The sequence below is a fragment of the Nyctibius grandis genome, chromosome 4 (assembly GCF_013368605.1).
Source record: "Nyctibius grandis isolate bNycGra1 chromosome 4, bNycGra1.pri, whole genome shotgun sequence".
NCBI lineage: Eukaryota > Metazoa > Chordata > Aves > Nyctibiiformes > Nyctibiidae > Nyctibius > Nyctibius grandis.
Genome location: NC_090661.1, coordinates 49,881,700 through 49,894,801, shown reverse-complemented (window position 1 = coordinate 49,894,801; position 13,102 = coordinate 49,881,700). Strand labels below are relative to the sequence as shown.

The 13,102-nt window shown below is 36.3% G+C and overlaps 1 protein-coding gene across 1 annotated transcript in view; it reads left to right on the top strand.

Annotated features, from left to right (window-relative positions):
- CEP128 (centrosomal protein 128) overlaps positions 1–13,102 on the top strand; it is a 127,909-nt gene that overhangs the window by 93,209 nt on the left and 21,598 nt on the right. Inside the window, 1 exon segment of the mRNA XM_068399239.1 lies at positions 5,739–5,762. Within this exon segment, the coding sequence (XP_068255340.1) occupies positions 5,739–5,762 (24 nt within the window).

The window sequence follows — 13,102 nt, the reverse complement described above, 5'->3', positions numbered from 1 at the left end:
AGGTATCAAAGAGTTAGTGTAGAAACAGTTTGATCCAGTGAGAAGAGAAAAATTGCAAGGCCCAAAAGTTACACAACACACCAATCCAGCTGTTTCCTGTTCAAACAAAAATCTTGGCCTAGGTTTCTGGCAGCTCAAGTTCAACAAGGCTGAGAGCTTGTCTGCACAAGCAGTTTACACAGGTGCATATCTAGTTACATCAATGTAAAAAGATCTCCTTTCATGTGAAGCAATTCTGCATCTGCTTTCATGTGAAGCTCTATAGTTGACAAATTGTTCTAATTATGTTACTTCTGATTGAATGAGGAGTAATTTTATACTGCAGAAAGTTGCATCATAATAGTGTCTTGTGTGCTTATATGTGCTTGCCTGTATTTCTGATGGTCTGTCAAGTTCCTGATCAAATTGCTTTATGCCCTTCCGTAACTGGCGGTTCTGGTTAAGTGTGTGACTTGTACTGCTCTGACTGCTATTTTTGTATTCAGATGCTTGATAGCAGTTTTTTACTCCTTCAGATGCCCATACTTTCACAGTCAAAGTACTCGGGAAAAACATCTATTGTTTTTCTAGATAGTATTACATCCAGCTTGGTCAATATGTTTCAAAATGTGCCCAGTCTGGGATCCTCTGTTCTTGTAATATTGTATTCTAAACTTGCAGTAGCTGAATATGCACAACTTTGCTAGCAAATAGTTGTAAAAACTGACTCGTGTCATCACGACTGAATCTCCCCAAGCTGTTGCATCTCAATATATAAAGCATAGGGAAGTAAGAGGAAAGTGAGAGTTTCTTTAAATATGGCATTTCCTAGAGCTGAAACTGGCACTTAACTTATACTTTTGTTAACCAGGTGACATGGATTATTTGTTTCTTCTGAGCCCCAGTTCAGCAAAGCATGTGTATAGTTGGTTAATGTATGAATGGTTTCATTGGAGTAGATTACTAGAAGGTAATTGTCAAATTAAGGACCACTAGCAAATAAAATAGTACTCCTTGCCCCCAAGGCATACAGACCTTGAATAGGATTCCCCTGGTATTAGGTCCTACTCAGTTAGTCCTTGCTTCAGTAGACAATAGGTCATATTGTTTGTTTTTATTTTTTTGCCTACAATTCCTGGGCTCCTGTTTTGATAAGTATCTTTATATGTACAGAGAATTATAAGTAGTTAGTCAATCCTTGATGCATTTTGTTTGCAGTCTAAACAGACCATTTGTGTAAAGCACGTTCTGGGAACAGGTGGACAGAAATATTGTGCATTTTAGATTATGGACAGACAATTGAAAGCAGTCAGATTATCATGGCTGAAGGAGTTATTTCTTGTTACTTGAGCCGTGAATGCTGACCATAGTCTTAGAAAAGCAAGAGACATGAGATCTGACAGAAATCAGTGTATTGCTGTGGGCAAATTGGTTGAATGTTTATGGGTGAAGATCAGGGGGAAGGTCAGCAGGGCGGACATTACGGTGGGAGTCTGTTATAGACCACCCAACCAGGATGAGCAGGCGGACGAGGCGTTTTACAAGCGGCTGTCAGAAGCCGCCCGGTCGCCGGCCTTTGTACTCGTGGGCAACTTCAACTTGCCGGATGTCTGCTGGAAATACAACATGGCAGAGAGGAAGCGATCTAGGAGGTTCCTCGAATTTCTGGAGGACAACTTCCTCATGCAAGTGGTAAATGAGCCCACTAGAGGAGGGGCCCTGCTTGACCTGTTGTTTGTGAACAGAGAAGGACTAGTGGGAGATGTGAGGGTCGGTGGCCGTCTTGGGAGTAGCGACCACGAAATGTTAGAGTTTTCGATAGTGGGGGAAGTAAGGAGGGGCAAGAGTAGAACTTCTGCGTTAGATTTCCGGTGGGCTGACTTTAGCCTGTTTAAGAGGCTGGTGGACCGAGTCCCTTGGCAATCGGTCCTGAAGGGCAAAGGAGTCCGGGAAGGCTGGACATGCTTCAAAAGGGAATTGCTAAATATTCAGGAGCAGGCTGTCCCAGTCTGTAGTAAGACAAGCCGTCGGGGAAAAAGACCAGCCTGGTCTCTTCCAACCTGTTTGATTCTGTGAAATGATGACTGGGGATACCATGAGGTTCTTTGCCTTGTCTCTGCATCAAGTAACAAGAATAATTCCCCAGAGCTATGGATGTATGTTTTCTTATGCTTTTAGTTTGCTCAGTTTTTGAGGGGAGACAAAGAGCACCTTTTGTTAAAAATAATTTGAATGAAGTACAGTTAGTGCTTCTACAATGTCATCAGCTGAAAACCACAAAGAAGAGAAAGAAAAAAGCAGTTTTATGAGGATTGTTCCTGGAAATATTGGGCTAGTAGTTTTCATGTATTTCTCTAGTCAGGGAATATGTTGGACTGCAACTAGCATGATAAAGACAAAATAATACTTGGTTAAGTAGACACTAGGAATCTTTATACCTACATCTTTCTATGGAACCTGACTCTTGTCTCATATTATGTGTCAAGATGGAAACTCTATGTAATATATGCGGTTCTTTGATACAGGGTGTTTTGGGAGCTAAGAGGCTGGTGTTTTGCGTGACATGACTGTATTCTTGGTTTTTCATTTTGAGCTTGTTGCATAATTTTGACTAGAGTTTCAATGTTATAAATTAATTTATATATGAGTTTATATAATTATATATGAGAGTTTATATATGTTCTAGATCTATGTTCTCATTACACATATGCTTGCTCTCTCTTGTTACATGTGCACTCATACTCATCATAATACAATTTTAACTTGTGAATCTAGATCACTTTCTACAGTCTCTCTGATAGCCACCTCACTTCTTTTCTTACTTCATTGGAAGAAAAAACACTGATTATAAGGTTTTCACCTTCCTTTTTGTGAAAACTGCTCCATGGTACAAATGATTGCATTCATGAAAATAATATGCTATGCATGGTAATTGCAATATTCAACTGTATGGATGTTTTCTGAGAAAACAATTGCAAGCTATTTTCATTTGCTTTGGAATTAGTGACATGCTAATATAAATTTAAAAAATTAAATATAAAATACAGAATCTTAATTTAAAAATATAAATATATTGACAATGTATAAATTATCCATGGTAAGTTTCCTAATACATTACATGGTAGTCTTCAGAAAATTATCTGCTGAGATTGTAAGAGTCTACTCAGTTTTTAGAATTTGGCAGCTAGATCATGCGCCTTATTTAATACATGAGTCATTTTGAAAATGCTATTTATTCTACCATTGGAATCATCCTACTAATACACTCACTCTAAGACTTTCTTTTTCAAAGCAGTCCTTTTTAACTGAATAAATTTATATGTGAATTGCTATCACCACAAATCTATGAGATCTATAAATACCATCTTTTTATGGTAATAAATTCGGGTTTTGTTGCAGAATCTAAATAAATATGAGTGTTTGTAACAGCCAGTGCAATTTTGTGGAAGAACAAGCATCTCATAATATTTTTGAGTTTTTCCCATAATATTTTTTGTCATAAGTTTGTTCTGATGTACTGAAATAGTCTGTATCTCAGACCTGCTTCCAAGAAAGAGTAAAGATTAGTTTAATACGCCACCTTTTCTGAGCAAAAATTTCAGTAAAATTCAGTAAACTCTTATGCACCATTGTAGTTGGAATCCCCAACTACCATGCATTGTGATGGCCACTGAGCAAACATTTCTTAATAGACGAGTCAAAATTAAGTATTCTAGAACCTCATATTATCCTAGTTTTACTGATAAACTAAAACATAGGCGAAATAAATCTACAGGAAATCTGAGACATGTATCTGGGCTTTTTGATTCCTAGTTCTTAGGGATAAGATCATCCTCCATTTTGTTTAAAAAAATAAATTGAAAAAGAAAGTTTGCTTTTTTTTTTTTTTTTTTAACTTGCTACTTTGAAAGAGTTCTGTAACTGAAAGTGATGAGGAGTGCATTTTTATTCTCTCCGTATGTTTGTTTTATTATTCACCACTGGTTTATGCACAGGGAGTTTTGAACCACTGTGTATGCAGTTCCCACATCAGCCAGTTTAGTGGCATCCACTACTGGCAAAATGTTAGCATTTTTTTTAAGCAGTTGTATTTTGATAGCGTGCTAGATTTCCATCAAACTTGTTTATGTGTGCATTCATGTTTTCCCTTTAGAAATTTCCTTGTACATGCTTTTCTGAACAATTTTGCTTGTTTTTTTTGTACATCTTCAAAACTAATTAGTCTTTTCCAGATGATATTTTATTTTTTTTTTTTTCAGCATCACTTGATGCAGTTATTTTTCCTACAGTGTATTGTCTCACTTTCTGCCTATGGTTTAGAATTGTAATCAAAGGTGCAACTCTTGTAAGTGGCTGATGAAAACTGACATCATTTGCACCCCGACCATCATTCAGTGAATGTGCTTTAAACATTTCACTAGGGTGAACTGTATTTTTTCTTCAAAAAATTACATGAATATAAGTTAGCCCTTTAGTAATCCAAGGGACACTAGTTTTACACAAATATGTAAATACACAATATGTAAATACTGGTTTTACACAAATATGTACACCTGTTCAGTTAGTAAACATAAACATTATTTTAAAATTTTTTAGTAACTCTAGAAGAGTCTTTGTAACTCATTTCCGCCTAGTCTTAAAAAAAAAAATAAAAATACTTTCACATTCTTGCAAATGGCAAGAACTGTTTCTGGCTTCCAAATTCTTCCATTGGTCTAAGAAATTTTTCTTGTACCTGTTGCTTTCAAAATAGTGAAGTCAGTTCAGACTTCTCTAACTGTCTTTGGATGCTGCAGGAATAAATCTAGATTATTATAATAATTTTTTCCTGTTAGGGAGGGATAGAACAGGAAAAAGTATAAAGATTCTTAGCCTAATCCACCCAGAAAGGAAAAAAAAAAGTCCCATACGTTCAAAAAGGTAATATTTGAGCAAGGTGAGAGTTCCTGTGATGTCTTAATGGTCAGGTACTGTAAATGTGGGCTCACCTAAACACTTGAATGTGTGTTGTCTCAGATTACTTAAAATATCATACCTAGTCAGGACATAGTGCCAGAGGACATGGTCGTGATTTTACTAGCTTAATATTTTTCTTAAAGATACTTTTAAATGGAAACTGAATTTTAAATTATATACAGTAAATTTATAAATTCTAGGTTCTCTATATTTTGTACTGGATTAAAACTGACACAAGTGTATTTTATTTGCATTTTATTTTTGTCTGACATTAGAGTTTGACTAACTTCATCTTGTTATTAATAAAACATTCTTCAGAGCTATTTCTGGATAACAGAATAATGATATGGAATTTACTTTTTAGTTTTCTAAGGAAATGCCTAAAAGAAAACTAAACCAGATGCTAACGTGACATGAACTCCAAAACATGCTAGATTTACAGTCACAGATGAACAAAAAAAGAAATCAAACTTTGGGATACATAAGAGTAAAATCAACAATATTGAAAATCTAATAGTACTCTTTGGGGAAAAAAATACATCATGGAGCAAATTTTTTTCAAATTCTTCTATCACCTCATTTCTGGGGAGTTTCTTTTCTTTGGAATAAATTTCTAAGTGAGATAGTAAGATAAATGGGACAGAGGTCCAGTTAAGTACAGCAGTTCCTATTCAGTGAGATTTTTACAAAGTACCATACATATAATCAGCAAAAAAACCAAAATGAATCCTTTTCATCGTTGTTCAACTTACGTTGCGTTTATATTCTTTACTTTCTAATGGCATCTTGTACTTTATTTTTAGGATCGTATTATGGCCTTAGAAGTGGTAAGTTTCTTAAATCCATTTCTAAACCAATCACAATGACACCGCTGATAATTTTTCTAAATTATGAAAAATATTAATTTTTATGCATTTTTTTAAAAAAAGGTTGCAGTTCTGGGTTTTTAACTGTCATTTTACTTTTAAGAGAAGATGTGATAATTTTACACTGCACCTTTCTGTGTGGATTTCTGCTACAGTATTTGAGCACCAGTTATATGAAATACAGTGTAATGTAGTTTTTCTGTACAGTTCAATCTTCATCCCGTCTCTGGGAAGAGAAATGTCGTAGATTTGAGCCATACAAAGGATGCTATTTTTCTACTTTAACACTTCTAATGGTGACGTCCATGTGATAGATCTAATCATTTCAGTGACTGTTTTGTGTGCTTTTTACATGTTTATACTGGGAGGTGCAGACAGAATCTCAGAATCTGTTCATCTGCCCACATCAACACTGGAACTGAAAGCATGAAGGAATACCATTTTAATGATGAATTAATGTCATTTAATGAGATATTAAGTTGGAAGGACAAAAGCCTTCATGCATGTACATGCCATGAATGCAGCTGGATTATCCAGATGTCCCAAGCTAGTAAGTCTATCAGGTGGAATAGATGGGCTGGGTCTTGGCTTGCCCTAGCATTTCTGAACCATGATTCTTTCTTCTTATGTAGGAATGTCCAATAAGACATCACACAATAGTATGTATCAGGCCTGTGGTTTCTTGTCATTGGAAATCCAAAAAAATTCATCAAAATAAATCAATACTGAGACAATATCCAGGCTGCAAATATAAACATTTTAAATTTGTTTGTGCAAATTACGATTTTATCCTTCCTGATTGTCTGTACGTTTTAGCAGACACCTTCAGATTTCAAATATATATTTAAAATATATTCTGTACATTAAAAAAAAGCTTGCATTCACACATAAAAGGCCCTTTGTAAATCAGAGTGCAGTGTTGGAACTGCTGCCTTGTGGGAGTAGGGAGCTAATGCTCAAATGCAGTGTCCTGGCACTTCCCATAGTGCTGTGTGTGTGTAAAGTGTTGCCAGGACATTAGTTCTGTTCAGGAGCATCTCTTATTCATAGTTTGCTTACATGACAACCAGTCAGGCATGTATCCACTGCCACCCATTTCTCACGAACCAAGAGTTAAACTGCCTGCAAATGCCTTGTCCTTTCTGCTTCCAGAAGCCATTTTGACACAGGCAGAGGATAATTACTTGCAAATAGCACAACATCATGCAAATTCAATCCATGTTTTGTGACAATGTTTGTTTCTATTTTTTATGAAGCCTTTCTACTTTTTATACTTTCAATCTCTTTTACATTAAGAAGAAAGATTTGTAAGTTATTGTTCAGATAGAAGAGGAAGAGGATAATTATCAGTAAAATATAATTTTCTTAATGCAAGTTGGGAGGTAACACCTGAATGCAAATTTGAGATGCTAAATCCTACAGCTTGAAATTGATCACTGTTTTTGTTATTGCTGACATTGGAAGATGTGTATTGTTAAGCCCTGAGACTGCAGGCAAGAAAAGTATAGTCATCACTAAGTCTGTTGAATGCTCCCAAGGCACTCATTTTACTTTTGCCATAAAGTTCCTCTATGATATCCGGCAAATCACACTATATTTTTCACAGACTCTTAATTATATTGTGTTCCTCATTTTCTGGGTATCTGACTTCGTGACTTTTGAGGCCTGCTTTTCAGAAATGCAAAGTTTTAGTAATAGCTAAATTCAGTGGGAGCTTCGGCTATATATATTGCTAAGTATACTCAAAAGTTGAATGTTAGATAGTTGATAGTGAATACTTTAAAATAAGAAGTGATTTTGACCTTTATATCTCTGTTTCAGTTCTGAGGATGATAGTGTTCCTCTCTCCTTCCCCCCCTTCACTGATCTTAAGAAGAAAATACACACAGAGTAATGCTTACGTGGTCTGAATGTGTCAGAATGGGCTAGGATAGAAAAGCCCTTGAACAAAAGAAGGAATAAGACTTGCTGTTTAAGGGATCCTTAAGAATCCTTACATTTATAGTGTGTATGTCTACATAGCTGTATATCTATGCAGCATTTGTAACAATGAGTACATAATAGTTATGGTACTCATCTTTGTATAATTTTCTTATAATCTGTAATTTGAGTGTTCAGGGCGTGTCATCAAAAAACTACAATCAGTCACATATTTTATTATTTGATTCAGGTTATAGAGAATGGAAATGGAATGGAGACATAAGATTAAATTCAAATTCAAACAGAATCCTTAGTTAGAGAAAATAATGTTTAAGTTGTGTAGAAAAAGCATTTTCTTAGGAGAATTTTGACAGAAAGGTAGCAGTTAATGAGATTCACGAAATGCCAGATACAAAAAGGGGCAAGAAAGGGAAAAGCCAGAACACACACATACACAAGCTATACGAAATGCATAGAAAAGCATCAACTCTCCAGAGCTGTTTTTAAACTGTGGGATGACTGGGTTAGGAATCTCATCTGCATTTTCTTCCACAGCATTCTTATTCTGCCTAATACTGGAAAGAAATTATCTCCACAGGAACAGATGAAGTTTAGTGCAAAACTGTCTGAAATTTACCACAAGTGTGAAGCCTCTTGTAGCCACTTTTTACATTGTTTCTACCCTGCATATACCTTTTCAAGCAACAGAAAAGACATGTGCATCTAACACTAAATGTGTTTTTTTAATCTTAATGTAAAGATTTTAACCTAAACAGTCTGTTCTATGCAATGACCTGAAAACTCTATATTTTGAGAGGTCTGTTTGGCAGCCCACTCTCCTCCCTTTCTCTACAGTCTGCTCATTTCGGCCTCCTGCACTTGCCGGTAAAGTTGTTGTAGTAGCCATGTGATGAACTTGGCAATTTAGGGGGAAAAAAAAAAAAAAAAAAAAAAAGTAAAAAGAACCTAGCAGATTCTTTTCAGAGTTCTGGGTGAATAAACCTTCCAGGCCTAGCTTAATCTAACTCAGTGATTTTGTGAGTTGCAGCAAACTAGGGGAGGTCCCTTGCATCATCTCTGAGCCCTGTCAGCTCCTTCTCCTCTCAGCAGTCTGCACTGGAAGCTCCATCTCCTACCCGTGACTCATCCTGTCTGCTATACACAACAGTTTCTTGGATCTTCTTTTTCCTTGGCCAACTCACTTGGTTCCCAAGGAAAGTGCTGTATTACCATCCTCCTTCAGGATGTGACACCTGATCTGGTCACTCCCCTAAGGAGCCCGAGAACAAATGGTACCCATCACAAGAAGCTTTTGGATTTTTTGGCTCTTTTTCTTCAATCTGATCAGTTCTACAGTATGATTCAGTACATAGGTACACTGCTTCTTGCTCCAGAAGCTAGAAGGTAAGAAGGAAAAACAGGGGTATTCAGATTCACTAGTGGATATAAAAGGAGCTGAAGAACCAAGGTGTATTCTGGAATAATCCTTCAACTCATGAGAAGTGCCAGGGAGTAACAAGTACAGGCAAGACTCAGGTTTTGAGTACCTAGAGATTGTGTGTTTTGTTTTGCTCTTTTTTTTTGGTTTAATACTGTTTAATAAAGTGAATTTAATTATTACATAGCTATTAACAAGTAATTTTCCTGATTACTTTAGTAATCAGTTATGTAGTCTAATGTTTTGCCGGCATGAATATGATTTTTCTTTAGATAAGGTGTTTTAGTGTATTGTTGACTGTAGCTTAGTTCTTACATATAGGATTTGGGTCTATATATTTATAGACAAAGACGTATGGTTTTCTTGGGGAAAAGTCTATATTGTATTCTCAAGTGTAGCTAGAATGGGAAGTGTATCTAATTCTCATAAAGAGGTAAGGGTGCATTTTGTGAGTGCACACTGCTACTATGCCATGCTTGTGACTTCAGTGGGTTTCTGTAAACTACATCATGTTCTTTGTGAGCATAAGCTCCAAGTCTTATTCCTCTGCCTTAGTAGTACTAGTCTGACTTAAAAGGCTTGAAAATTTAATTTGAAATCAGCCATGTCCTGAAGCTATTCCAGTGAACATATGCATTATATATCATTTGAAAGGCTATATGAGTAGAGAACCCAGAAGTGAGGTTACCATTTGCTTAGAATACTTGGGTCAGACTTTTCTGGACATGATTCAGCTTTTTCTTACAATGTCGTAAATCTAGGTTAACTCTAGTAATGCTTTAAGTATTCTGCAAAATTATTATTTAATATTAAGTTCCTTTTCAGTATGAACGGTTATATGTTTTGTTATGACTCATATTTTATGTTCATGAAAGTAAGGTTTTGAATTCCAGTAAAACAAATTTCTGTCTGCACACACTCAGAAATGTAAAAGTTATCAGATTCTTCTACTATAGTAGCAGGCTCAAATATGCATCAGTTTTCTGATTTATCACCCATTTTAAAAGAAGAATTGGAAGCGTGACCAATGCCCAGTGCTTTTCTTAGAGAGATTGTGCGACCGCCTGACACTATCCATTTTAGGGCTCACTCGCTGTATCTCTCTTAATGTGCCTTCCATCAATAAGCAAATCTTGCTATTAGCTCATGTGACTATTTCATGATTGTCATACTTTCTATGTATGAATGTTTAGGAAATCTTGAATCTAAGGGTTAATACTTTCTTCTGTCCTTGGTTTGCTTCTGTAGTGTCTTGCCAAAACTACCATTACATCAAAGGCCTTCTGGTCCTTCCAGAACACAGCCGTTCTTTGATCTTACAAAAAGGACTGGGAGAGGAGCAGCAGTCTGAGATCCTCTGTCCTGCCTGCCTCGCCCTTTCCTTTCCTTTCATCCCCGAGCCAGTGTGTCACTTCCCTTCGCTGGGGGTGGAGAACTTTCCCGAGGTTCCCCGAGTCCTTCCTCTGCTAACTCCCACCAAGTAACTTCTGCCGCCTGACGGTGCTTGCAGCCAGCTGTTTCTTTTTCTCCTGATGCTCACCTTCCTCTTCCCTTCTTCCTTGATGTTGCCTATTCCCGCTACATATCTCTTGCTCTTGTTGAATACCCTGCTCTGACCCCTACTATTTGGTGCTGTACTTATTCTTTTAGTTTTTTGCTAATACATCCACCTTTAGTTTTCCTTTGACAACATTTTGGTATTTTTTTTCAGTAAAAGAATTTATTTTGCTGTTAGGAGTATGATTTTTTTTTTCTTTTTAACAATTGCCTTTCTCTACCATTCATACTTATTTCTCACTTTCTGGCTAATTCTGGGGCTTAGAACAGGAACCAAAAATGCTGAAATAAATAGATTTGTAAGATTCTGCACAACTTTTCTATTTATGGATTTCATTTAAGGCTGTGTACTTGCACAAAGTCCACAAACTACATATATATATATATATATACACATACATATGTATATTTCTAATGTCACCCCTCTAGTCCCCCTTCCATCAAAAACTGATATATATCATTATGTTTTAAATTACTCTCTACTAAAAATGTTCTTCACTATTTTGGAAAAATGAATTACTAAATTAATGTAAGAAATAAAATAACATATTGTTACAAAAATATATATACTTGCGTTGAGACTTTGAATACTAAATTTACAGATAAACATAATCAAGAATATCTTATTGCGTATTTGTTAAAGAATATTTAAAATATTGACCTAAGACTTTATTGCTAAGTTACCCGTAAGAGGCAGGTTACAAAATGTAACTCTGTAAACTTTATTAAACTGCTCTTTGTTTGGAGGTCAGGATAATAGTTCAATGACAATTAATCATGGTGCATGTCTAACAACTTGGTCTAATAACTTCATAGTTTCTCCAACAGTGGTATCAGTAATTAATACATTACAGAATCACAAAACAGTTGTGGTTGGAAGGGACCTCTGGAGGTCATCTGGTCCAACCCCCCTGCTCAGGCAGGGTCACCCAGAGCCAGTTGCCCTGGGCCATGTCTAGATAGCTTTTGAATATTTCCGAGGATGAAGACTCCACAACCTTGCTGGGCAAACTGTGCACCTTCACAGTGCAAAAGTGTTTCCTGTGTTCAGAGGGAGCCTCCTGTGTTTCAGTTTGTGTCCATTGCCTCTTTTCCTGGCACTGGGCACCACTGAAAAGAGCCTGGCTCCCTCTTCTTTACAACCTCCCTTCAGATATTTGTGCACATTGATGAGATCTCCCTGAACCTTCTCTTCCCCAGGCTAAACAGTCCCAGCTCTCTCAGCCTTTCCTCACAGGAGAGATGCTCCAGTCCCTTAAAGAATGTTAGTTGCCCTTTGCTGGACTGTCTCCAGTATGTCTCTCTTGTACTGGGGAACCCAGAACTGGACGCAGCACTCCAGATGTGTCTCACCATGGCTGACTAGAGGAGAGGGATCACTTCCCTTGACCTGCTGGCAACACTCCTCCTAATGCAACCCTTCGATTCTCTCAGCAGAAAGCTCTTTTTGATATTGTGAAGACGTGTTCCACATGTTGCAAATATTGAACATTTTTGCCAGATTTTAATAAACCAAAATCCTCTTTTTTTTTTTTTTTCCGTTAGAGAAAGTGATAAAGAGAGAGGATAAAACTTTATTACAAGAGATTGTAATTATTTAGATATCTTAAGTTATTCCTCTTAGTTTAACTAGGAGTAGTAATATACAGTGGTCTTCACTTTAATTTTTTTGAACATAGTATGTGTCTGTATGTAAATATAATTTTAAAGAGAGATCCTCTGTGTTCCATCCACAAGATTCTCTGTACAAATGTTGGCCTTTCATCTGTGGAATATGTATCTCTGAGTTCTTCCACAGAATATAGGATGCTTATAACTTGATAACTAACACACAGGTCTATGTGGTATAGCATGCTTTTTTTTGTTTGTTTTATATATCGCAAAACAAGATAACATTTTGTTTGACAGAGGACTATTGACTAAAGTGTTTCTCATGTGCTGCTAGGTCCTTCATTTTAGATTTGAAGGGTTTTATTTGATCAAATTAATGCCTTAGGAACACAGGTATCAGTTAGACCTATAGATGCTACCATAGTGGTTTTTTTTTTTCCTCTAACTGTTGTGCAACTTTTGATTAAAATGGGGAAATCTGTAAGCCAAATTCCTAACTTTTTTCCCTACTCTGACACTAATTTGCTGTGAATCCTTGGTTAAATCACTGCTCTTTGTATTTCAGTTTTTCTCAGCTGTAAAACTGAATGATATTTCTTCTTTCCCATGAAGGCTGTGATAATTAAATTTCTGTAATGCTTTCTGGAAGGCTTGATAAAATACTGCTAGCATACAAAACATTAACATAAATTACAGGTAAAGATTTTTAACCTGCGAAGCTCCAGAAAGTTGAAGATAACATTCATGAATGAATGACAAGGAAATCTTTATAACT